The sequence below is a fragment of the Theobroma cacao genome, chromosome 8, assembly GCF_053813885.1.
Source record: "Theobroma cacao isolate CCN51 chromosome 8, ASM5381388v1, whole genome shotgun sequence".
Lineage (NCBI taxonomy): Eukaryota > Viridiplantae > Streptophyta > Magnoliopsida > Malvales > Malvaceae > Theobroma > Theobroma cacao.
The window spans coordinates 680,301-703,034 of record NC_142646.1 but is presented as its reverse complement, the minus strand read 5'-3'; the positions used below and the strand labels follow the sequence as shown (position 1 = coordinate 703,034).

At 37.6% G+C, this 22,734-nt stretch overlaps 5 protein-coding genes and 1 pseudogene across 6 annotated transcripts; 4 read left to right on the top strand and 2 right to left on the bottom strand.

Annotated features, from left to right (window-relative positions):
- The first annotated feature begins 2,014 nt into the window (after nt 1–2,014).
- PLSP2A (Peptidase S24/S26A/S26B/S26C family protein) lies at nt 2,015–4,728 on the top strand. 2 transcript variants are annotated; one of them, XM_007017316.3, is made up of 6 exons: nt 2,016–3,015; nt 3,104–3,172; nt 3,268–3,336; nt 3,495–3,581; nt 3,741–3,808; nt 3,980–4,728. In XM_007017316.3, the coding sequence occupies exons 1-6, from the start codon at nt 2,332–2,334 to the stop codon at nt 4,098–4,100; spliced, it is 1,098 nt and encodes a 365-aa protein (XP_007017378.3). In that variant the 5' UTR covers nt 2,016–2,331; the 3' UTR covers nt 4,101–4,728. The 2 variants fall into 2 exon arrangements, with proteins under 2 accessions (XP_088665044.1, XP_007017378.3); XM_088808918.1 differs by lacking the exon at nt 3,741–3,808 and having other exon boundaries at nt 2,015–3,015.
- A 396-nt stretch (nt 4,729–5,124) lies between these two features.
- Nucleotides 5,125–7,240, top strand: LOC148761084 (signal peptidase I). The gene is made up of 3 exons (XM_088808917.1): nt 5,125–5,460; nt 5,546–5,860; nt 6,102–7,240. Exons 1-3 carry the CDS (start codon nt 5,356–5,358, stop codon nt 6,843–6,845), a joined length of 1,164 nt encoding a protein of 387 aa, XP_088665043.1. The 5' UTR covers nt 5,125–5,355; the 3' UTR covers nt 6,846–7,240.
- On the bottom strand, nt 7,236–11,463 carry LOC18591276 (protein NRT1/ PTR FAMILY 4.6-like). The gene is made up of 6 exons (XM_018125916.2): nt 11,287–11,463; nt 11,035–11,113; nt 10,731–10,948; nt 8,498–8,932; nt 8,275–8,402; nt 7,236–8,201 (listed from the first exon to the last, which is right to left on the bottom strand). Exons 1-6 carry the CDS (start codon nt 11,287–11,289, stop codon nt 7,349–7,351), a joined length of 1,716 nt encoding a protein of 571 aa, XP_017981405.2. The 5' UTR covers nt 11,290–11,463; the 3' UTR covers nt 7,236–7,348.
- A 2,075-nt stretch (nt 11,464–13,538) lies between these two features.
- LOC18591275 (protein NRT1/ PTR FAMILY 4.5-like) lies at nt 13,539–16,364 on the bottom strand. The gene is made up of 6 exons (XM_018125459.2): nt 16,289–16,364; nt 16,085–16,163; nt 15,769–15,986; nt 14,948–15,394; nt 14,750–14,874; nt 13,539–14,646 (listed from the first exon to the last, which is right to left on the bottom strand). Exons 1-6 carry the CDS (start codon nt 16,289–16,291, stop codon nt 13,770–13,772), a joined length of 1,749 nt encoding a protein of 582 aa, XP_017980948.2. The 5' UTR covers nt 16,292–16,364; the 3' UTR covers nt 13,539–13,769.
- A 1,362-nt stretch (nt 16,365–17,726) lies between these two features.
- Nucleotides 17,727–19,743, top strand: LOC18591274 (serpin-ZX-like; annotated as a pseudogene).
- Nucleotides 19,744–20,037: 294 nt separating this feature from the next.
- On the top strand, nt 20,038–22,119 carry LOC18591273 (serpin-ZX-like). The gene is made up of 2 exons (XM_007017311.3): nt 20,038–20,549; nt 21,048–22,119. Exons 1-2 carry the CDS (start codon nt 20,160–20,162, stop codon nt 21,828–21,830), a joined length of 1,173 nt encoding a protein of 390 aa, XP_007017373.2. The 5' UTR covers nt 20,038–20,159; the 3' UTR covers nt 21,831–22,119.
- The last annotated feature ends 615 nt before the right edge of the window (nt 22,120–22,734 follow it).

Sequence of the window (22,734 nt, the reverse complement as noted above, 5' to 3'; positions counted from 1 at the left end):
CAGAGCAGGTTCAGAGTATGTGTTCTGTTTTGTTGCATTGACTATCGAAACCGAATGAATCTGAACGTGATAAACGAAGGATTCAAAGATGCATACTTTCTGTCTCCTTCACATTTAAGTTTGAATATTTTATTGAAGATTTCATGTCACAATATATATATATTAATACCTCCATTTACAATATTTTAGGTCGAACCCATCCTACTGTTTTACTTAAGATTAAAGAATTGTCAGAAAAATGCTTCAATCCGTCACCGTTTTTTAACCTTATTACAAAGTTTTATAGGATGAGTTCTTAGTTAGTTTTGAAAAGAAAAGGGAAGAAGTCCATCCACACCAACAAGACCCAAGAAAAGTGTTTTCCCTTATTGATGAACTAATAATATAATTCATGTACATAATAAAAAAAATTTTAAATATTAAAATTTACACGAAACTTCGTTTGCATTTTCATATAATATCAATAGATCATTAATAAAAATAAAAATCACGTAAAAATTTTGAAATCACAAGTGATACAGGTAAAATTTATATGATTTCAAAATATATTCATGACTCAAATTATTGATTATTTTTTTGTGGGAAGAAATTCTCTTAAATCTTTCCCTTTCTAGATGACTATGATTAGTCTATCAATGTTAAATTTTACTATTTTTCCTTTGACATTATTTATAGTTGGTAGCTTATTTCATTAATTTTGTCCCAACTTTCCTTTGTTTTTTTTAATAAATACTAATCAATATTCTGAAAAACACTTACTAAGATTAATTAAAGCAGGTGATCTGTCACTTGGGGGAAGTTAGGAAACTAAATTAAAGATTAATAAACAGTTTAATTAAACTGTGAATTCATTTGTCCGAGAAGACCAGTCAAATTTTGCCTCTGTCTCCATCTCTCGCGCTGATTTGATTGATTAACGTAAACAAATGATTTCTTAATCATGAATTTTATTCCTAATTAATTATGTTAATTATCTAGACCAATCTTAATTAAGACATGATCATAATGTCGGTTGACATTTCGGGCCATTCATGGCTGAGGTATGCGCTTACGTCACTCCCGACATCACTGCTGTAAAGTGTTGGTTTTGTTTTTTTTTCCTCTTTTTATTAATATATTAATTTTACCATATAATAATTATCCTTCAACTGATAATGGGGGACCTCTAGTTTGACGATGTTTCGAGGGAAGACAAGCCTTTTCCGTTGTCGTTTGGTCAGTTGAAATTTCCACGTTAGTTGGATATGGTTGAACCAGGAAAGTTGCGAGAAGGTTCAGACCGGGATCATGGACTTAAAAGGAAAAAAGAAAGGAAAAAACCCACCATTGGTAGTCTAAAGCTCAAGATGAGAGAGTTGGTGTCAAAAATACCCTCCATCTTGCAACAAATTTACACAGCCAACCTTTGAAAGAACCACATTCAAATATTAAATTTATGTGTGTTTGTGTGTGTGTGTTTTTTTTATTTTTTATATTATTATTGAATCTTTTGAACTTTAATATGATGAACAAATCTTTACATCAAAATGAACTTGTTATCAATTTAAATAATGTTACATTAATGCATAATTAAAGTTGTATTAATAAGAAAATGCAACATCATTTTAATTAATGTCATGTTAGTTCAGTCAAAATTTCATATTTAAAAGTGAAAATTGAATGATATTAAAGTTTCAATTAAAATTAATAAATTTCAATGTACAAAATTTCAATTTATACAAATTATGTACATGGATGAAATTTATAATTTTTATAAAATATAGGAATTAATTACATAATTTAACTTTTATTTTTAATATATTTGGCCAAAATGAGAACTTATTTAGTTTGTTAATGTTATTTTATGAATATTTTATTCATAAGAACTCTATTAATAAATGCCTAAAAAACCTTATTAAGATTAGTTAGAATATTATTTTAGAAAATATATAGGCAATTTCGTAAATATGGAAACAAACCAGTCCACTATGGGAGTGCGAAAAATAACCGCCGTCCTTTTTAAACACCCCTGCTCTGCTCGTCTGTGCTGCTGTTGAACTTTAGCCTCCCAAAACCCAAATCCCCTCGGCGAACTGAGGACTGGTTCTCTGCTCGGGACCTCGACTCTCGCTTCGCGAAGGCATCCCTGTTTCCCAAGCCAACTTCACAATAGCTTCCCTTTCTCTCCCTCTGGTCTAGCCCAACACCCCGATTCATCGCTCCCGGCTCTCGTTCACTGATCGCTGCATCGAAAATGGCTTTCATTTGCTTTTAGGCTTCCTAAGATCAACCCTCTTAGTTTCCGAACCCAGAATTTACCAAATCTTAATCTACCTTATCCAATTGGTCAATATGGCTATCCGTGTCACCGTCACCTACTCCGGCTACGTTGCCCAGAACCTAGCCTCCAACGCCGGTTTCCGTCTCGGATCTTGCTCCTCCCGATCCGTCCACGAATGCTGGCTCCGATCCCGTTTCCTTTCCCCCAACAAAAAATCCGACATCGATCCTTCCCCTGCCCGTAACTACCACGCCGCCGATCTCCGCCACCCACGGTCGAGCATGTGCTCGACCCTCGCCGCAGAGATCCTTAAAGATGGTTGCAATAACCCGATTATCGTTGGTTTGATCTCGCTGATGAAGTCAACGGCTTATGGTTCTTGTTCCTCTTCTACTACTGTGGGACTTTGCGGAATTTCTCCTTTTAAAGCCACTTCGATCATCTCTTTCTTGCAGGCATCGAAGTGGCTGCCGTGTAATGAGCCGGCTTCGGTCGGACCGGAGAGTAGTGAGGTGGATAGAGGAGGAACAAGCAATGAGGATCGAAGTTTGAGTTTGGAGTTGGATCCCAAAGGGTTTGTTAAAAGCAGTTGGATTTCGAGGTTGCTAAATGTTTGCTCCGAAGATGCCAAGGCTGCTTTGACTGCTGTAACTGTAAGTATACTCTTCCGGTCGTTTATGGCTGAGCCAAGGTCAATTCCGTCAACTTCTATGTACCCTACCTTGGATGTTGGCGACCGCGTTTTGGCTGAGAAGGTAATTTTCTGTTACTGAATCATATTAATGGACAATAGAATCGAGATTATGTGGTTAATTTTGTTTCTTTTTTTTCTGATATCAACAGGTTTCATATTTCTTTAGAAAGCCTGAAGTTTCCGATATTGTTATATTCAGGGCACCTCCTATATTGCAGGTAGGTCTTAAAATTTGCTCTTTCAAACTCGAATATCATTGCTTATCTGCAGTCAATTTATACTTCAATGCTGATGGTTTTATTTCAATATGTAGGAAATTGGTTTCAGTTCAGGGGATGTGTTTATAAAAAGAATAGTGGCGAAGGCTGGAGACTGTGTTGAAGTAAGCCCATAAGATTATGTAAATTCATTTTGTTTAACATACAAGGTCTTTATTCATCTTCATTTTCCTTCGATTATTTCACTTTTCCCCATTTAGCCTCTGTCTGTAAATTGTATAGTGGTCATCATTTCTGATATTCCATATTGAATTTGTGGTAGGTTCGTGATGGCAAGCTGTTAATAAATGGTGTTGCTCAAGATGAAGATTTTGTTCTAGAGCCATTAGCTTATGAAATGGATCCAGTGGTTAGTGTCTTACTTCTGACTGTCCTTGTTTATTCATTTGTATATTGCACTTTGTTCATATCTATCTTGTCTGTGGTTCTTCATCATGCTTGTTACATGGTCACTGAGTCAATCACATTGGTTAGCAGAATTCATGCTTTCCTTTGGGTGATTTTGCAGGTTGTGCCCGAAGGTTATGTTTTTGTATTGGGAGATAATCGCAATAACAGTTTTGATTCCCATAACTGGTAATTCCTAGATTTCATTTCCACTATTCGGGAATGTATTGGACAAACTATAGAAGAAAAATTTGCAACATACTTTGTCAACCTTACAGAGTCTTAATTGGTGTCCCTTTTTGGTTTTAGGAATGTGATCTTGTATATCTGACATCTTGTTTTTGTTACCTTCTTTTTCAGGGGTCCACTTCCCATCGAAAACATTGTTGGTAGATCTGTATTTCGCTATTGGCCTCCATCCAAAGTTTCAGATACTATACATGATCCACATGTGGGGAAGATTGCTGTAGCAGTTTCTTGACATCTGAGATAACGAATTTCTTAAGTGGCTCATGTTGAGCATCTGTGAATATCCAACAACATTTTCATGTACTTGGACATGGTTTAAGATGGATAATCAATTCTTCATATTCATTGGTGTGTATCTTTTGTTGATGGCCAAATGTTGGCCACTGCACATTTTTTTTTCCTGTAGTCACATTGTCAAATTTACATTGACAAGGATTTGGAAGAATCAAGAAAAGAAACTTGGAAGGACAATCTGCTATCTTGCTTTATCTCATTGCGGTGCTTATATCACTCTTATTGCATGCTAGAAAGTGGGCCGCCCTTATGAAATGAGCTGAAGTGAGGATCCAAGGTCTTAAGTGGTTGATAAGTTTGGAAGGAAGCAGGTCAGATTTGATGGTAGAGGAAAGGGGAAAAGCTGGGGGCAGTATATTCAGATTCTTAATTTTGGTCAGCGGATGATGTGTTGAATGTAGAAAGGGGAGGCTGGATGATACCAACAACCATGCCTGAGGCCTTTGATATTAAATGTACTTGTACTTCTCAACAAAACTTTCTGTTGGTTGATTGGCATATTTCAATGCTTGAACTTCGTTTCATATGTAATAAAAATAAGATGTGGCAAGTCACAATTCTTGTCCCGTTTATTTATACATCCAATAACAATACTTTAACATTTGAATTATGTGACATGTCACATGTAATTGCAGTTTAGCCACGATCATCACTAATCTTTTGAAGATAAAAACAAAGAAGAATAAGAAAGAAAAAAAAAATTGAAAAAGTTTTTGAAAGTTTTATTTTATTTTTTATTATATTTAATTAAATTTTTATTTTTTTATTTTTTAATCAAAAAAGTGTATATCATCAATACTTTGTTATTAATTAAAATATTGTTTTTTTTTATATTTAAGGTGTGGATGAAATAAGTTTCGTGATAAAGAATTTAAATTTTTTTAAAAATATTATGCATAATTTATAAATATAAAAAGAAGACTACGTGGCAGTTTAGGAAGCTTTCCTTGCAAATACACACGAATGTTCCTAGGTGCTACTGCCCATCCCAATCCCGACCACCCGTTAAACGTGACGAGGCAACCACCGCCAACTGGGGTTCGGGGCCACAAGCCCATAACCGTCATTTCGCCTGAATCCCAGAAAGAAAGACCGTTGTTCAAAGAGAGCGAGTGACTAACTCATCTGATCCTCTTCGATCCGGTTCACAGTACAGACCCGGTTGACGCCACGAAACAGCAGCAATTGCCACGATGAAGAGCAGCCGTTTCCTCTTGTCTCTCCTCTTCTTCCTTCTCTCTGAGATCTTATCCTTGTCTTTTAATCCTCTCCAATCAAAGAACACCCAAATCTTGCAGGTACAAAGATCAAATCGAGTAGTAAATAAAAAATCAAGTTTTTAATTCTTATTAATCTCCCCGTTTTTGTTATTTTGGGGATTAGGATGTATTGGAGAAGATTGCTTTGAAGCAGGAATGGGAGTTGGAAGGGCTTAACTTTTCGAAATTGGAAGTGAGCAAGGCTAGGTTTGGGGCTGGCAAAAGATACGAGTTTCGGATCCGATTTGGAAAGACTCATCTGCTCTTCAAATTCCCCGACGAAGTATCTTCCTGGAGCAAGTTCAGAAAAGGAAGTGGTGGCGATTTCCTTGATTTTGTCAAGGAAATTAATTCCACAGCGGGGCTCGATTCCTTTAAAATGGAAGGTCCCTTTGAGTTACGCCTCGCTCCCAATCACCAAGCTTCCCTCCTTTTGCCGGTATGCATATCTGATTTCCTCGTTAACTTGTTTTCTTCAATGCTTGACTTGTTTGAAAGAATGGTTCTTTTCTGTTATTATTGTTCAATTAATACGTATCGTCAACAATAAATGTCTTATCTTTATTGTAGCTTAATTTAATGTTTGATTTTGAATTATGTACTTTCTTAATTTAGTTCGACATTGCAAATATTTATCATCTACTACTAGTAGTCTGAAGCTTTGGGTATTTGGCAATCAGCTGAACACATCGCATACTGATCTGAAACGGGTCCTTGTTGGGGAAGGCATCACTGTTGAAGTAAGTGGAGCTCAAGAAGTCTCTCTTTTCCACGCGTTTAGTTTTGGTTTACCTGTGAATGAAAGTGAAGTCGAGGAGAAAACTGGATATTGGCCCTTTCGGCAGTCATTCTGCATGCCATTGCTTCCTGTGAATGTTTTAGGGTCGGTATCTCTTGTTGCCTACCAGACTCGAAACCCTGATGCCCAAATCGAAGCTGTTTTCCTATCCTCGGATACTATTGAGCTGCTACCCGAAAAGTGCTATGGTGATCGTGCTTACATGAAACAGTCTTATCCTATGGATTCAATAAGTTTGAGGATATCCAAGCTACGAAAGGTCCTGAGGACCTTTTTAGGTGACAGAGACAACGGAAATGGTTTTTCCAGTTCTCTTAATGTGAAAACTAAAGCGTCACCTATTATTCATTTCCAGCTAGAGCTGGAGAAAACCATTGGGAAGAATGAGAGTGTTCGTGGTATGTTAGCTGAGTGGAGGTCGAAGCCAACTGTTGAACGCCTTTGGTTTGATGTAACGGCAAGGATTGAAGCAGAGAAGTTGAAGCCCCTTATGATGAAGAAGGTCAGACCTTTTGTTGGTGTAGATACAGTCTCATGGAGTAATTTGTTGTCAAACATTTCTTTTACAAAGTTCCCATCTATTCTTGTCCCTCCTGAGGCTTTGACACTGGATGTCAAATGGTAGTAAAAAACCTCGTAAGATGGTTTTATTTCTGGTGAAGTTTACAGATCAATGCAATGCGCCATCAGTCATCTTGTCCATTCCACGGTCACGGGTGTAAGATATGCATGTCAGTTACATGGAAAGCATCCTTGATTGGTGTTGTAAATAGTAATTACAAAGAAAAAAGAAGGGAGTGGTGAAAGAACTTCCACTCATTTGCATTGCCTTTACTCCTTTACTGTACAATAACAACAATATTAGCATCTCTGTTTCTTGTTAACTTGTATTATAGGCAGCAGGTCAAGCTTCTAATTTTAGGCAAAGATGGACCTCAAACTGTTTGTTTAGAGATTATTCACCGCCCTTACCCCAATTATCTTGTATCTATAAAAGTTTAACTCAAGCCATATTTTGAATTGGTGATTCTTATATTGTTTCTTTATTCATGTAAATTAACTACTCAATACAGGTACGTAAACATCAATATAGGAGCAATTGCATGAGGAAACCGTTGATCATAAATCCTAGTCCATGGTATTACCAGCAGAAGGGTTTTCTTCTCGCTTCATTTCCACGTTCTTATATTTGTACCAAGAGGCACACACCAAGTAAATAACAAAGTTAACAGCACTCAACGCCGACAATAACCAGTAGAAGTAGTTCAACTTGTCTCTGTTCAGGTTGTTAGAAGCCAACCAACCCCCGCTGGCCTTGTTCACTACCTCCACCACCACTGAGCTTGTATAGTACCCAAATGCTAGTGAAAACCATGAGATAGCTGTGCTCGTTCCCTTCATTCCATCTGAGCTCTCTGCATGGAAGAACTCTAGCAGCCCTACCAATGTGAACATATCAGCCAACCCGAATACAGCATACTGGAATCCAAGCCAAAACACACTCATTGGTAGTGGTTCTGTAGAGTCTACCATGTTGTGTCGAACAGCCACAGATTTGCGCCGGGTTTCCATGACTCCAGCAATTGCCATGGAAATGGTTGAGAGCACCAGTCCAACTCCAATTCGCTGAAGATATCGGATTCCAGTGGGAATTCCTGTTATTCTTCGGGCAATTGGAACGAAAATGCGGTCATAAATTGCTATAAAAATGAAGTTGAACCCCAGGGGAATGACAGGGAGGGAGGGAGCAGGGATCTTAAAACCAAGGATATGAGTATCCATGGTCATGCTTTGTTGTATGGAGAAAGTTTGGAGTTGAGCCAAAGAAGTATTTATGAAAACAGTGCTAAGTACAATCGGGAGCATGCGAAGTAGAATCTTTGTTTCTTCAACTTGGGTCACTGTGCTAAGCCTCCAAGGGCCTGGAGTTACTGCTGATTCATCCCAAGGGATCCTACTCACTGCTGCTCTATCCAAGAATCTGGGAATTTGGTGATGTATTTACGTGAGAGCTAGTTAAAACAAAAGAAACATGAGAAAAATTAAATGTATACCTGAATTCATTGGTTCTCTGAAGAATTTCAGTAGGCATCACCACTGTTCCTTTGTCATAAATCTCATGTAGTTCATCTTCCTTCTTTGGTTTTGGAAGGTCTTGGTTGCGGATGGCAGCCACAAATACCTTGAAACAGGAAAAGAAGGCCATGATTCATGAACTCATGTCATTGATTGTTACATGCAAAGCTATTTATGATGGCAAAAAGACATGACATGTACCTGTAGGATTCGAATTATGGGGCTTCCTCGAGGGGCATTATCCCTATAAAATGGCTTGCCAATGCATACAGACATAATTGCAAGCAAGACTGCTAAACCGCACACCCCGAACGCCCAATCCCAACCCTTGTTAGAACTTATCCACACAACAAAGGTCACACCAGCTATAGATCCACCAGTCAAGCTAAACACGAACCAGTTGAAAAAGCTTGAAAGTTGAGCTGCCTCTTTAGGGTCGTTTCTGTCGAACTGGTCAGCTCCCAGCAATGGCAAAGCCGCCTTAACCCCGCTGGTCCCTAGCGCTACTAGGTATAGACCAGTGTAAAGAATTGCTGCTTGGCCACTCTTTGCAGCCTCGCATTGTTTCGAAACATCCGTGCAAGGAGTTGGCCTCAGTTGATCGAAGTGTGCTTGTATTGTCAGCAGGGCATATCCCTGCATATGTAAGAACCAGCCCATGTTTGCTAACTCATGGCTTTTACATCTTAAAATTTGATTGATCATCAAACAGTTACATATACATAACCGAAGACATTGATTGTCTGTTTGTTCCATGAAATTGGGCTCCTTTTTTAATATTAAAAATGGCAGTAACAGCCATCTTCCATGGAATAGACAGTATGGGACCAAAGGAAGGTGACTACCAAAAAGAAGCCATTGTTATATTGCGTGGGAGCATGTGGAAGCCGGCAAGCTGCACATGGATGGTTAAACTATGGAACAACATTAAAGATTGGTCTTTTTGTAATTTTTTTTTCTTTTCTTTTCTTTTGGGGTATTATGAAATCATAATCATCTTCTTTCTCATACTATATCTTCCTTGAAAGAATCATACTATTATTTTTTAATATTAAATAATAGTTTAGACATAGCATCAATTAATCACCGCACATGTTAATCTCCGAACTAAAAAGAGATTTCAAATTCAAATACCCTAATCTCCAATCTAAAACTTAACAGATTGGGGGTGAGCCCCAATCACACTCATTTACTCAAATAATTAATCCCACCAATTGTAAATATAGTAATTTAGATAAGTAAAATAATTATAACCCACATTTTATCTCCTAAAAAGAGTCTATTTTATATTAATTGTTTACTTTAGTACATCAAGATCATAAAATTAAAGAATAAAGAATAAAGAGGACTAGATGAATCATGCAATGCCATGATGACACACTTTTTATTAAAATAAGTTTCGTACCTACCTTAGTTGTATAAGAAATTTTACTCTTTTTGTCAAATTGTTGTTTCGGTAATTTAATCGATGATATATATTTTTCCCACCGACTAGAGGAATATATATCATATAGAGCAATGGTTTACAACATTAACAAACTCAAGACTAGAATTAATTAGAAATTAATAGATAGAAATTACTTAGAAAAAAAAAATAGTAGTGCCATGTTTGAAAGAGACTAATAGTATTTTTTTTTCCTTAAATCAACATCAGAATATAATTTCGTAACCTTTGCTTATTATTATATAATTCAAGCAATAAGTTTCATTCTTATATAATTCAAGCAATAACTTTTATTTTTACTTTTTATTATATAATTCAAGCAATAAATTTTATTCTTATATAATTCAAGCAATAACTTTTACTTTTAATTATAAAATTCAAGCAATGAATTTTACTTATTATTATTACATATTAGTGCCAGGTTTACATATTATTATGTAATTCAAGCAATGATTAGTTTCAAGCTTTTCTTTAATTTTATTTATATAATTAAGCATTTGTTGACTTTTAAGCAATTTGAAATTGATACAAATACATGGAAAAGCTTTTAGAGAAAAAAGATTCCCCCCATATGATATTGAACCCAAAATTTTACTAGTATTAACTAACAAATTGGAACCCTAAATTAACCTTAAAATTCCAAACAATTTTAGTAAATAGTTTTGATGCTTGATTGAGTGGGAAGTAGTTCTTGTTTGAAACTTTTGATGAAGAAAATGAAATGATTTCTTTGTTATTATATTAACCAATAAATTTGGAATTCCAAATAGTAATGATTAAAGTTGTAAATGTTTTGATTATTAATTGATCAACCAACTCCATTTACAAGATTCTCATTTCAATGTCCAAGCCAAAGACCCTGGAATTGGAGAGAGGGTAGAACAAGAGAGCAGAAGTGTATAATATATGATGTTTAAGCAGGAAACAAGGGGTCGAGAAGGGCAGATGTTGATCCATATGTGAAAGTGTGGGGATGATAAGACAACGTACCAGCAATTCCAGGAATCCAAACAGGACACAGGTTGTGAATCTTGTCAAGTAGGTATCAGCGATGAGTCCTCCTAAGAGTGCTAGGATGAATGAAGTTCCCATGAAGTTTGTAACTGCGTTTGCAGATTTTGTCAAGCTGAAGTTCATGTACCCCATAAAGTAAGTCACAAGGCTCACGGCGTTAGCAATAAACGCCATATTCTCCAGCCCCTCCGTCACTGCATGAATGAAGCACCCACAATCAGAGACGAAAACCATTCTTAACTAATCAAATGCAGACAGGTTAGGGCAATATCGTGGTTACCATAGACAAAAAGTACAGCTTTCAATCCTCCTACCCTTTTCTCTTGCCTTGGTTGATGTCTATCTTCTCTATGGATTTCCTGTTTGTATAGAGACACACGAAACAGATTAGCCAGTGAGAAAGAGAAACAAGGGTGCAGGTGGGCTCAGCTTCTCCACATTTTGTTCATGGAGAAGACACACACACACACACACCACATTTCTTGAGCATTTTCAACGACCATCTTGAAATTCAAATAAGGAAAGATTTTACCATTTTCGTTCTGAGAGCTAGCTTGGTTTCTTCTTCTTTCTTAATTCCAGGATGCAAAAGAAATACCAGAAAGGGAACGTTGGTTCTGGGTCAGTGTCTGGTGGGACATAACCACATCAAACCCTATGAATATATATAGGCACAAGTATCCAGCTTTTTGCCTTTTCTTCCCTTCCCAACAACCCTCTCTGTATATTCATAATAAACTTTGCTAAATTTTAAAATTCAACTTGGTTCAAGCAAATATATTGTTTCTGGTGATAATAATCACTTGGTAATCAATTGTTACTAATTACTTTACACATTATTATAACATTTTTTGGTTTGCAAGTACATATATTTTATTGGAATTAATGTAGTGAAGTTTCATGTGATTATTTTTTTTCTCAGCAATTTCATGTGATTATGCTTATTTTTTGGCATTCCCTATACCCTAAATTTAAGCTTGAAAACTATTAGGATGTGTATTACATGTGTATTAATGTAATAATTCTCAGTATTATAAATATTTGAGTGTAGTGAAAGTTATATATATATTACGAATTATCCTCGAATTTTGGCTATATTTGTCAAAACTCAAGTCAATGTATTTTGGATGAAGTGTTATTCAATTATACATTAAAATTAAATTATAAATACGGATTAATTTAATTGATAAGTAAAATCTTGAATGTATCTTGTCAATATGAGAAAGTATACTTTTATAATGGTTCGGAGAGAAAATTAGTGGTAGCAAAATCCGAAAATAGTTCCAATCATATTACAAAATAAATAAAATAAAAATGAAAAGCCTTAATTTCACATTAGTCTAAGTAAATCTTAACAAGAGAAACAACAAGGAAACAAGTGGCATCTAGTTGTACGAGAAATTAATTTTCTGGATAGTCTTTGTTTCCCCTCACGAGACCCTTTCTCCCGAATATGAACAGCTTATCCCTCATGAGTATCCTTCACTTTATTTGTTGACTCGATGATACAGTGGATATTCTAATGGCCGAGGATCTGGATCCAATGCCTTCTGTCTTCTTATAAAACTCTTTCTTAGGGTTCTCTCTTTGTACTTACTTCTTTCCCATTCATTTGTTAACTTACAACCCTCCAATCATCTTTTTTGCCCTTTAATTTAATGCCCATTTCCTGGCGTTGAGTTGTTCTTGGTGTGAATTCATGAGGGTTTTGAAGTATTACTTTGTATAAAATTATATATAAGTGGTACCCTTAATTACACATCGATAGAGAACAAGGAATCAATGAATAATAAGATTACTATTATTATTATTATTATTATCTTCTCGACATGTGCTTTCTCGCCCCATGTCCATTCAACCATTTCCTTTTCACACTTAATATATATATTTTAAAGTATATATGAAGATACAAGCATTTTCGATGATTAATTTAAAGAGATTTTAGTCTCTTAGAGGTGCTTCTTTTGAATTTTTATAACAAGAAAATGTTTATGTTGAGGACCCCAAACCTTAGGGTTACCATTCTTAGTAGGAACATGATATTTTCATGGAGTTCATAGATACTACGTGCAAACTTGTAATATGTAACCACTTAATTTGAAACAAAATTAGAGAATAAAATACTTTTAAAATGATTTTTATACATTTTGAGAGAGTCAAATCACTTAACAGATAGATTAACAAAGTCTGGTGTGTCATGTAAAGACACTCTTCATGCTACCTTGCAATGCCAATAAAAAATAGTCACTTACATTTGTAAAAAGGATAAGCAATCTCTTTTTTAATATATGATTATAAGAGATCAGAATTCCTAGCATATTTTCCTATGTTATGGGTTTATTCAATTATTCCTGTTCATAGATAGTAGTTTCTCTTTTATACCTTTTCAGCCAGTAGAACTAAGATCTTCATTTTGTAGGAAAGACAATTGATTATAGGCGACAACATCGTTACTAAATAGATAGAATGTCAGCCCCTTGAATGGGGAAGTAGGCATCTTCATGCAGGTAAATGTTATATAAGCCCTAGAGATAGACACAAAGTATGAAACCATGGTTTAGTTTAAATGGTGGCCCCCTTTATGGCATTATTGCAATGCACGATCACATGTTCTTGTGTCTGTGAAGGGTATACTAAACTTTGTTATATAATTTTGAAGTGTTTTTTAAGCTAAGTAGCTATATTGAGTTACAAATAATAATATAGGATTTGACGGATCATATTTTCAATGTATCAACATTTTATCGCTTTATAAGCACAATACACGTGATACTAAACACTTAATTGTTATATAAGTTTGAGACGTTGATAATTGTACCTCTTGTTGTAATCTCAAAATTTGTCTGCAATTTGGGTCCTAATCCATGGCTAGTAATTGTGGTGATGTTAGCAAATTAGTAGGAGTACTCACTTTAATTTTTCTCCCATTTGATTCAATCTTTAGGGTTTTATTTTCATAATTAATGTTAACTTTATTTATGTAATAAGGTGGTATGACCTAGACACCTAGTGATTCTAAATTGTCACCATCTCAAGCTGCTTTCCCTTAGAGGATTTGCTATTTTCTTCTTGATTCACGACTTCCACCTTCTTGTACCTATACCAAGAGGCACAAACCAAGTAGATACCAAAGTTCACCACACTCACGGCTGCCAATAACCAGTAAAAATAGTTGAGCTTGTCTCTGTTCAAGTTGTTATTAGCCAGCCATCCACCACTGACCTTGTTCACCACCTCCACCACCACCGAGCTCAAGAAGTATCCGAAAGCTAGTGAACACCAAGAGATGGCTGTGCTCAATGACTTCATCCTTGCTGAACTCTCTGCATAGAAGAACTCTAGCAGCCCAACTAACGTGAACATATCCGCCAACCCAAATATAGCATATTGGTATCCAAGCCAAAACACACTCATCGGCAGAGGCTGAAGAGAATCCACCATGTTGTGCTGAATGGCCACGGATTTGCGTCGTGTTTCAACAATTCCAGCAACTGCCATGGAAATGGCTGAGAGCACCAGTCCAACCCCAATTCGTTGAAGATATCGAATTCCAGTAGGGATTCCTGTTACTTTTCGAGCAATCGGGACGAAAATGCGATCATATATTGGGATAAAAACGAACATGAACGCCAGGGGAATAACCGGGATGGAGGGACCTGGCATCTTAAAACCAAGGATACGAGTGTCCATGGTTGTGCTTTGTTGGATAGTGAAAGTCTGGAGTTGAGCTAAACAAGTATTCATGAAAACCGTGCTGAGTATAATCGGGAGCATCCGTATTAGGATCTTTGTTTCTTCAACTTGTGTTATTGTACACAGCCTCCAGGGTCCTGCGCTTATTGATGTTGAGGCATCGCCAGGGGTCGGGCCAATTGCTGCTCGGTCTAAAAACCTGCAGATTTCATGGTAAATGCAAGAGCAAAACTTTACAACTTGTTATAGCAAATATATACTGCTACATTTCAGAACTGTGAATTATCAAAAACTGGGTGTACCTGAATTGATCAGTTCTCGGGAGAGTTTCATTTTGCACCCCCGCTTCCTTGTCATGAATCTCGTGCAATTCATCTGCCATTTCTGGTAGTGGAAGCTTTCGGTTTCTGATAGCAACCACTAACACCTAAAGTGAAGAAAATCAATATGGAATCTTTGACCTATTAGTAAGCATGTTTTCTTTTTGTAATGCTAATTACCTGTATAATACGAAGGAGAGGACTCCCTTTGGGAACATTGTTACGATACAATGACTTGCCCATGCTTACACACACAAGGGCAAACAAGACCGCCACGGTGCATACGCCAAACGCCCAATCCCAGCCCTGGTTTGAGCTTATCCATACGACGAAAGTCACCCCAACTATAGCTCCAACGGTGAGACTAAGCAAGAACCAGTTGAAATAACTAGACAATTGAGCTGATTCTTTAGGATCCTTTTCATCAAATTGGTCAGCTCCCAATGATGGTAAAGCTGCTTTAACCCCGCTGGTGCCTAAAGCAACGAGGTATAGACCAGTAAAAAGTATTGCGGCCTGGCCGCTGTCTGCAGCCTGGCATTGATTTGTTTGGCTTGCGGCAAGACCTTGGCAAGGGGTTGGTCTTAGTTGGTGGAAGTGTGCTTGTACTGCTAAGAGGGCATATCCCTGCAAATTTATGAATCAACCAAATCTTATATTACCAGAGCCGTTTCCATAATAGAGGATTAAATTCTTAATTTGATCATCATGAAAGAGTACACATGTTATTCAGGATTTGTTTTCATTTACATTGAAGAACTGGTGATTTTTTGTGCTTAATTAAATTAGTCAACGGGTTATACCATTTCTTTTCTTTGTAAAAGTGTTAGGCTGCTGCATTTTTTATGGTTTCCCTTAGCCAAAATCATGGAGTTGATGCATAGACACTGATTACGGTAGCAAATGGAAAGTGCTATGGCACACAATCAGTTTGATTGGTGGACAAGTTAGTTTTCTGTACTAGCTTTGTCAACAAAATATGAGGATGATAAATAACTTACCAGCAATTCTATGCACCCAAACAAGACACAAGTCTTGAATCTTGACAAGTAGGTGTCAGAGATGAACCCTCCAAAGAGTGCTAGTAAAAATGAAATCCCCATGAAATTTGTAAGGGTGGTTGCAGATTTTGTTAAGCTGAAGTTCATGTAGCCGTAAAAGTAAGTTACCAGGCTTATGGCATTGGCGATAAATGCCATATTCTCCAGTCCTTCCATGGCTGCAGGAAATCACAATTAAAAACAGCTAAGGAAAGAGTGAAAGGCATTACAATACAAGCAAATTTCTGAAGAGGGGAAAGGAAGAAGGAATGGTTACCATAGACAAAAATTGTAGCCCTCTGTCCTCCTAGTCTTGTTTCTTGCGTGGCTTGGGCTTTGAAATCACAAAAGATGCCCTGTCAGGTGATAACAGAAGAGACTATTTAGCCTACTGAAGCAAATGAAACAATTAAGGGATGACCAATAAAAGAAGGGTGGCGGCAAATATCTGCATTATCCTCAGTAAGTTGCCGCCACTTACCATTGTGCTGAGAGCTAGCTTCCTATCTTCTCTGGCTCCAAAGAGAGGGAACAGAACTCTACTTCTTAATGAGAGATGGGCTTGTAGGATACAATTTCAACTCGTTTGAGTGTGTGTGTGTGTGTATATATATATATATATAGAGAGAGAGAGAGAGAGAGAGGAAGATCATTTGCTGTTAAAGGCCGACAAGGATTAAAGACAAAGAAGGAATCGCATGGCATTTAGATGTTTTGGAAATGTTCTCCTAGACTGATTATTAGTTTCTTATCAGACCTTTCTCTCTCAATTGACTTTTTTTAATATTTTTTGACTCCATGATATTCTAACGAGTGGAATCTAAAATTTTCAGATGCTTTCTTACAAATTGGGTTTCTTTGTTTTACTCATGGAGTTAGCTAGGATTGTCTTTCTTTAACTCTAAATCCTCCAATAAGTTCTTGAGAAGTTTCAATAATGTAGATCAGTCCTGTTCATGAATGAGTAATCCACGTCTCAAACAGTGCTATTGCCCTCAATTTCAGGCATAAAAGCAAACCTTAACCTGTTGTCATGATGCCAGAGAATTCTGCAGATCCTTGGCGTTGGGCAGTAATTAATACACAATTAGCAGTCACTATAAACAATTGGCATTGGACATCGATGCGGACATTAACTACTGTTCTGAAAATAATTTCCATTGGAGGAGATTGAGGCATCTTTATGTTTCATAGTCAGCGCAGGAACGAATCAGGTAGGTACAAAACATTTGGAGCTGTCTGCAACATTGGGGTCTCTTAAAAAATTCAGACACCTTTACATTGGATATATGCATGCATGTTGGCTTTAATAAATTGCTAGGCGGTTTAATACTAAGGGAAATTCAAAGAATTTGCAACATGTCGGATGTTTTAATTCGAAAGATGTCCCTAATTCAAGCAGAATTCGTGGCACAGGAATATAGTATTTGACCAGGACAGATGTTTCCCACAAATTGGTCTGGAACAATCAACCTAATAATCTTATCAGAGGGCATGAAATTATATGTATGTTCGAAATTGTAATGATTTTGTTCTGAATTATTAAGATAATGTTCAACATGATGACTGTGATGATAATACAGCGACCGACATCCATTGTTTAAAGCCATTTGCACTTCCATAATACTCTTAAAAAAACATGTTTTGGGTTGACAATTACACCATGTTTCATTTTGGAGTCTGTAACCTTGACAAAAAAATTTGGTACTATAATATTCAACTTCTGAAAGTGGTCCAGCCACCCACCATCTGTTATGGGGGAAAAGAAAGAAAACAATTCCATACTGCCGGCGAACTAATTTTATACCATATCTCTGCAAGCAGTTTTCATTCAACAGAGCAAATTAACTATGAAGATGTTAGCATTTTGTCCTTGTCAATTGACAGTAGGCAATGACAAGATGACATTAACTCTCAATGTGCTATGAGTTCAATGATTGCCTTTAATGAAGGGCAATCTAGCATGCAGAGGAGAGCTGAACACCACTCCATTGTCTTATTTAGAGTTAAGTTAAGCCTGTCATTCTCTCTTAACTTGTCTGTCAGTACGTTGTTGGCATTAGAATCATTTACCCATATGTTTGTTCAACCCTCCATTGGACTCTTGCCATACAATGGCATGAGAAAGCTTCAGATAGATTTGAGCCCAATTGTGAGATGAGATATGGGCCTCGAATCCACAAACAGACTGGCGATTGTAAGCTTCAATATAATGCTACCGTGGACACTCAAAGCTTGAGTCTCCTGCGCTACGCGGCAAATGCAACAATGGTCATTTGAATTTCCTCTACAAACACAACCCTCGTTCGCTCTTCACTCAAGCTACTTTTTTTGTTCAGACTTAACTATGGATGTTCGTGAAATGATCAGGAGCCAGACCGACGTCGCTCTGAGCCTCACGAAGCACGTTCTCACAACCCAAGCCGAGGTGGACTCGAACCTGGTGTTCCCGCCGCTGTCTGCACAAGTGGTGCTGAGCGCCATCGCCGTTGGCTCAAATGGTGCCAACCTTGGCCAGCTCCTCTGCTTCCTCAAGTCGACGTCCAACGACCACCTCAGCTCCTTCTACTCCGAGATCATTTCCGCGGTCTTTGCAGACGGCAGCCCGGTGGGTGGGCCCCGCTTGTCTTTCTCTAATGGTGTTTGGGTCGACAAGTCTCTCCCTCTCAAGCACTCCTTTAGACAGATAATGAAGAATGTCTACAAGGCTGCTTCCAATCAAGTTGATTTCCAAACCGAGGTATTATATTTGCTCTCCTCTGTAATTTTTGTTTGTTTTTAAACTATGATCTTATCTTGTTTAGTATATTTTCTATTCGATTTTCCCTTTTTTTTTTCTATCTGGGAAATTCTTATGCCAATTAACTTTTTTTGTTTGTCATGTTTTTAGTTTCTTTGAAGGCTGATCTCATGAGGAGTGAAGTGAACTTATGGGCGGAAAAGGAGACGAATGGTCTTATTAAACAAGTTCTTCCTCCAGGGTCTGTGAACCGTTTGACCAGGCTCATATTTGCTAATGCACTTTACTTCAAAGGAGTTTGGAATGAAAAATTCGATTCATTGAAAACAAAAGACCATGACTTCTATCTTACAAATGGAAGCTCTGTTCAAGTGCCCTTTATGACCAGCAAGAAGAAGCAGTACATTCGCGCCTATGATGGTTTCAAAGTGCTCGGACTTCCTTATAAGCAAGGTGGAGATATCCGCCGTTTCACCATGTACATCTTCCAGATGCAAGAGATGGGTTGAAAGCTTTGGTAGAGAAAGTGAGTTCTGAATCCTGTTTCTTGCAACGCCACATTCCATACGAACAAGTTGCAGTAGGTGAATTCCGGATGCCCAGGTTCAAAATCTCATCTGGGTTTAAAGCTTGCGAAGTTGTCAAGGGATCAGGACTTGTATCACCTTTCTCTTCTCAATAAGCAGATTTGACATAGATGGCGGATCTGCCTGAGGGTCAGAACCCGTATGTTTCAGACATATTCCATAAATCTTTCATCGAGGTTAATGAAGAAGGGACAGAAGCTGCAGCTTGTACTGCTGCTATTGTCGTGGCATTTGGAAGTGCTACGTTTAGTTTAGGATACGATAGATTTCGTGGCTGACCATCCATTCCTTTTCATGATCACAGAGGATGTAAGTGGAGTTCTGCTGTTCATCGGGCATGTGCTCAATCCCCTTTGAAAGCTGATAAATTTGCTATAAAGGAGAATGAACATACCCCAGCATATCAAAGCCTGACAAGCAAATGATTCAGGATTGTGGAAATCTCAAGTATCTGGATGTTGCATTTCACACATGCCAAAGCATAGTATATGCTTTCTGGTAGCTTCGTTTTCTTTCGTTCTTTTTAATGTTTTTGTTCTTCACTGCTAAGTTGTTTAGTTGTAAAGCAATCACATTGGAGTTGTAATTTATATTCTAATGGATTCTCACTTGTATTTTTTTTTATTTAATGATATTCATATAAATTTATAAAATATTATTCATTTTGAATCATTATGTCTCACAATTTTATTTTATTAAAAATTTTAAAAATAGTATTAATATTTAAATACTTAATCTCAATTAATTAATAGGTGAAATTTACTCTGTTATCCAAATAAAAAATATATATATATCAAAGGAAGCTTAATTCCCACGCAAAGCGAAAGTTCAAGTGTTCAACACGGATTCTCTCCTACGCGGCAAAGCCGCGACGGTCCCATTTCACAATATTAAATATTCAGCTGTCCTGCTTAAAGATAACGGTCCTTGTTTCGGCTCGGCTTTGTCGAAGACTTGAGCTAAAACCTAAGTGAAGTAAAAGGGCTAACTTTGTTCTCGACTTGTTTGTGTTTTAGATTCCGACAATGGATCTCCGTGAATCGATCAGGAGGCAAACCGACGTAACCTTAAGCCTGACGAAGCACGTGCTCCAGACCGAAGCCAAGGACTCCAACCTTGCCTTCTCGCCGCTGTCGATCCACGTGGTGCTCAGCATGATCGCGGCTGGCTCTACGGGCCCAACCCTCGACCAGCTCCTCTCTTTCCTCAAGTCAGCATCCAACGACCACCTCGGCTCCTTCTCCTCCGAGCTCGTTTCCGTTGTGTTCGCCGACGGTAGCCCCGCGGGTGGGCCCCGGTTGTCGTTTGCCAACGGGGTTTGGATCGACAAGTCTCTCCCTCTCAAGCCTTCTTTCAAACAGGTTGTGGATAATGTCTACAAGGCTGCTTCTAATCAAGTCGATTTCCAAACCAAGGTAGTAGCTTCTTTATTTGGATTCTGATGTTTGTCTTCCGATCGCTGCTTTTAATATGTCTCTGTTCTTTCCCTTCAAATGTAGCTGGGATCTTAACACGTTGCAAAACTGGATATTTTTCAAGTTTCAAATCTATGGGGATCCAGTGACCCCAATTGTTTCCCAAATCTTATAGATGTAGCCATGCCCATATTTTGAAAATAAGAATTTCAACACAGTACTTATGAGAAATAGTACCTTTTTTTTTTTGAATTTTTTTTATAGATAGTACTTATCAAGCATTCCTTGAAACTGTAGATAATTAAGTATAAGCTACTTATAGGAAGGAATATATGAACTAATTCCTGTACCACTGATGTATAGGTAGTACATAAGTTAATGATATGTTTATTGATTATATTGGTAGCATTCACTTGCCATTTGTTTTTTAACTTCTGGGTTAAATGAATATGTTAACTGTTCTTCTTCTTTTTTTTAATGTTGTTGGTATCTTTGAAGGCTGTTCAAGTGGCTGGTGAAGTGAATTTGTGGGCAGAAAAGGAGACCAGTGGTCTTATTAAACAACTTCTTCCGCCAGGGTCGGTTGATGGTTCAACCAGGCTTATATTTGCTAATGCACTTTACTTCAAAGGAGCTTGGAATGAAACGTTCGATGCGTCAAAAACAAAAGAAAATGACTTCTACCTTGTAAATGGAAGCTCTGTTAAGGCACCTTTTATGACCAGCCAAAAGAAGCAAGCCGTTGGTGCGTATGATGGTTTCAAAGTCCTAGGGCTTCCGTATAAACAAGGTGGAGATAAGCGTCGTTTCTCCATGTATTTCTTTCTTCCAGATGCAAAAGATGGTCTGCCGGCTTTGGTAGAGAAAGTGAGTTCTGAATCTGGTTTCTTGGAACGCCACCTGCCATATGAACCAGTTAAAGTGGGTGAATTCAGGATTCCAAGATTCAAGATTTCATTTGGATTCGAAGCTTCTGAAGTTCTGAAGAGATTAGGACTTGTATTGCCTTTCTCTGGTGAAGGAGGTTTGACAGAGATGGTGGATTCGCCTTTGGGTCAAAGCCTGTATGTTTCAAATATATTCCATAAATCTTTCATTGAAGTTAATGAAGAAGGGACAGAAGCTGCAGCTGCTTCTGCTGGTGTTATAAGACTCAGGGGTGTGCTTGTTGAGGAAAAAATAGATTTTGTGGCTGACCATCCATTCCTCTTCCTGATCAGGGAAGATGTGACTGGAGTTGTTCTGTTCATTGGGCACGTCCTCAATCCTCTTGAAAGTTGATAAATCTGTTCTGATCCTTATGTAGGAAAATGTGTACGAGGAGGATAACTAGCTGAACAAATGGAAGATTTGTGGTTATTTTAAGCATCCGGTTGATGTGTTGTAGTTTGCATATGCCAGAGCCTAGTGCCGCTTAAGTGGTTGTGTAGTCTAACCCGTGTGACTTATGCTTTCTTGTAAGTTTCCTTTTCGTTTCCTATGTCTTTGCTGTTGATCCCAGTAGGTTATAACAATAAACTACTTGTTGTTCCCATTAGAAATACATTCTCATGGCTTTTGACTTGTTGAATACTTAAAGCTTAGCTCTCCTCTCTTACCCTTTCTTTTTTTTTTTTTTTCTGTTAATTTTATCCAATACATTTTTCCATTACTATTTATGTTCCTGAAATCTATCATTGCAAAATGAATCCTTCAAATGTCAAAGGTGGTGAAGAATGTATTAGATAATAATGGTAAAGAGTATTAGGAGGGTTCCGAAGGAGAAGATAATGATGCAGATAGCCAAATTTCAGCTCATTTTTCAGATAGATTACTTGTGCAGGCTTGACCCAGAGCCTATAACAAGAACTATCTTATCAAATAGACTTGATCCCAATAAGAGATGAGGCATGGGCATACAGTCCACAAACAAAAGCCCCCATCGGCCCACTCTAAGCTTAACTCCAACGCGGCAAAGCAGCAACGTCCTTCCTTCCCTCTTTAGAACAACAGTGCTTTGCTCTTCACTCTCTGCTGGTGAACTCTATCGCATCTATAGCCTAAGCAAGGCAATGTTCTTGCTTGGAGTTGAGATTTGCTTTTAGTTTCCGAACAATGGACCTCCGTGAATCGATCAGATGGAGATAACCGTCGGTTCTCCTTGTACATCTGTCTTCCAGAGGGAAAAGATGGCATGCCAAACTTT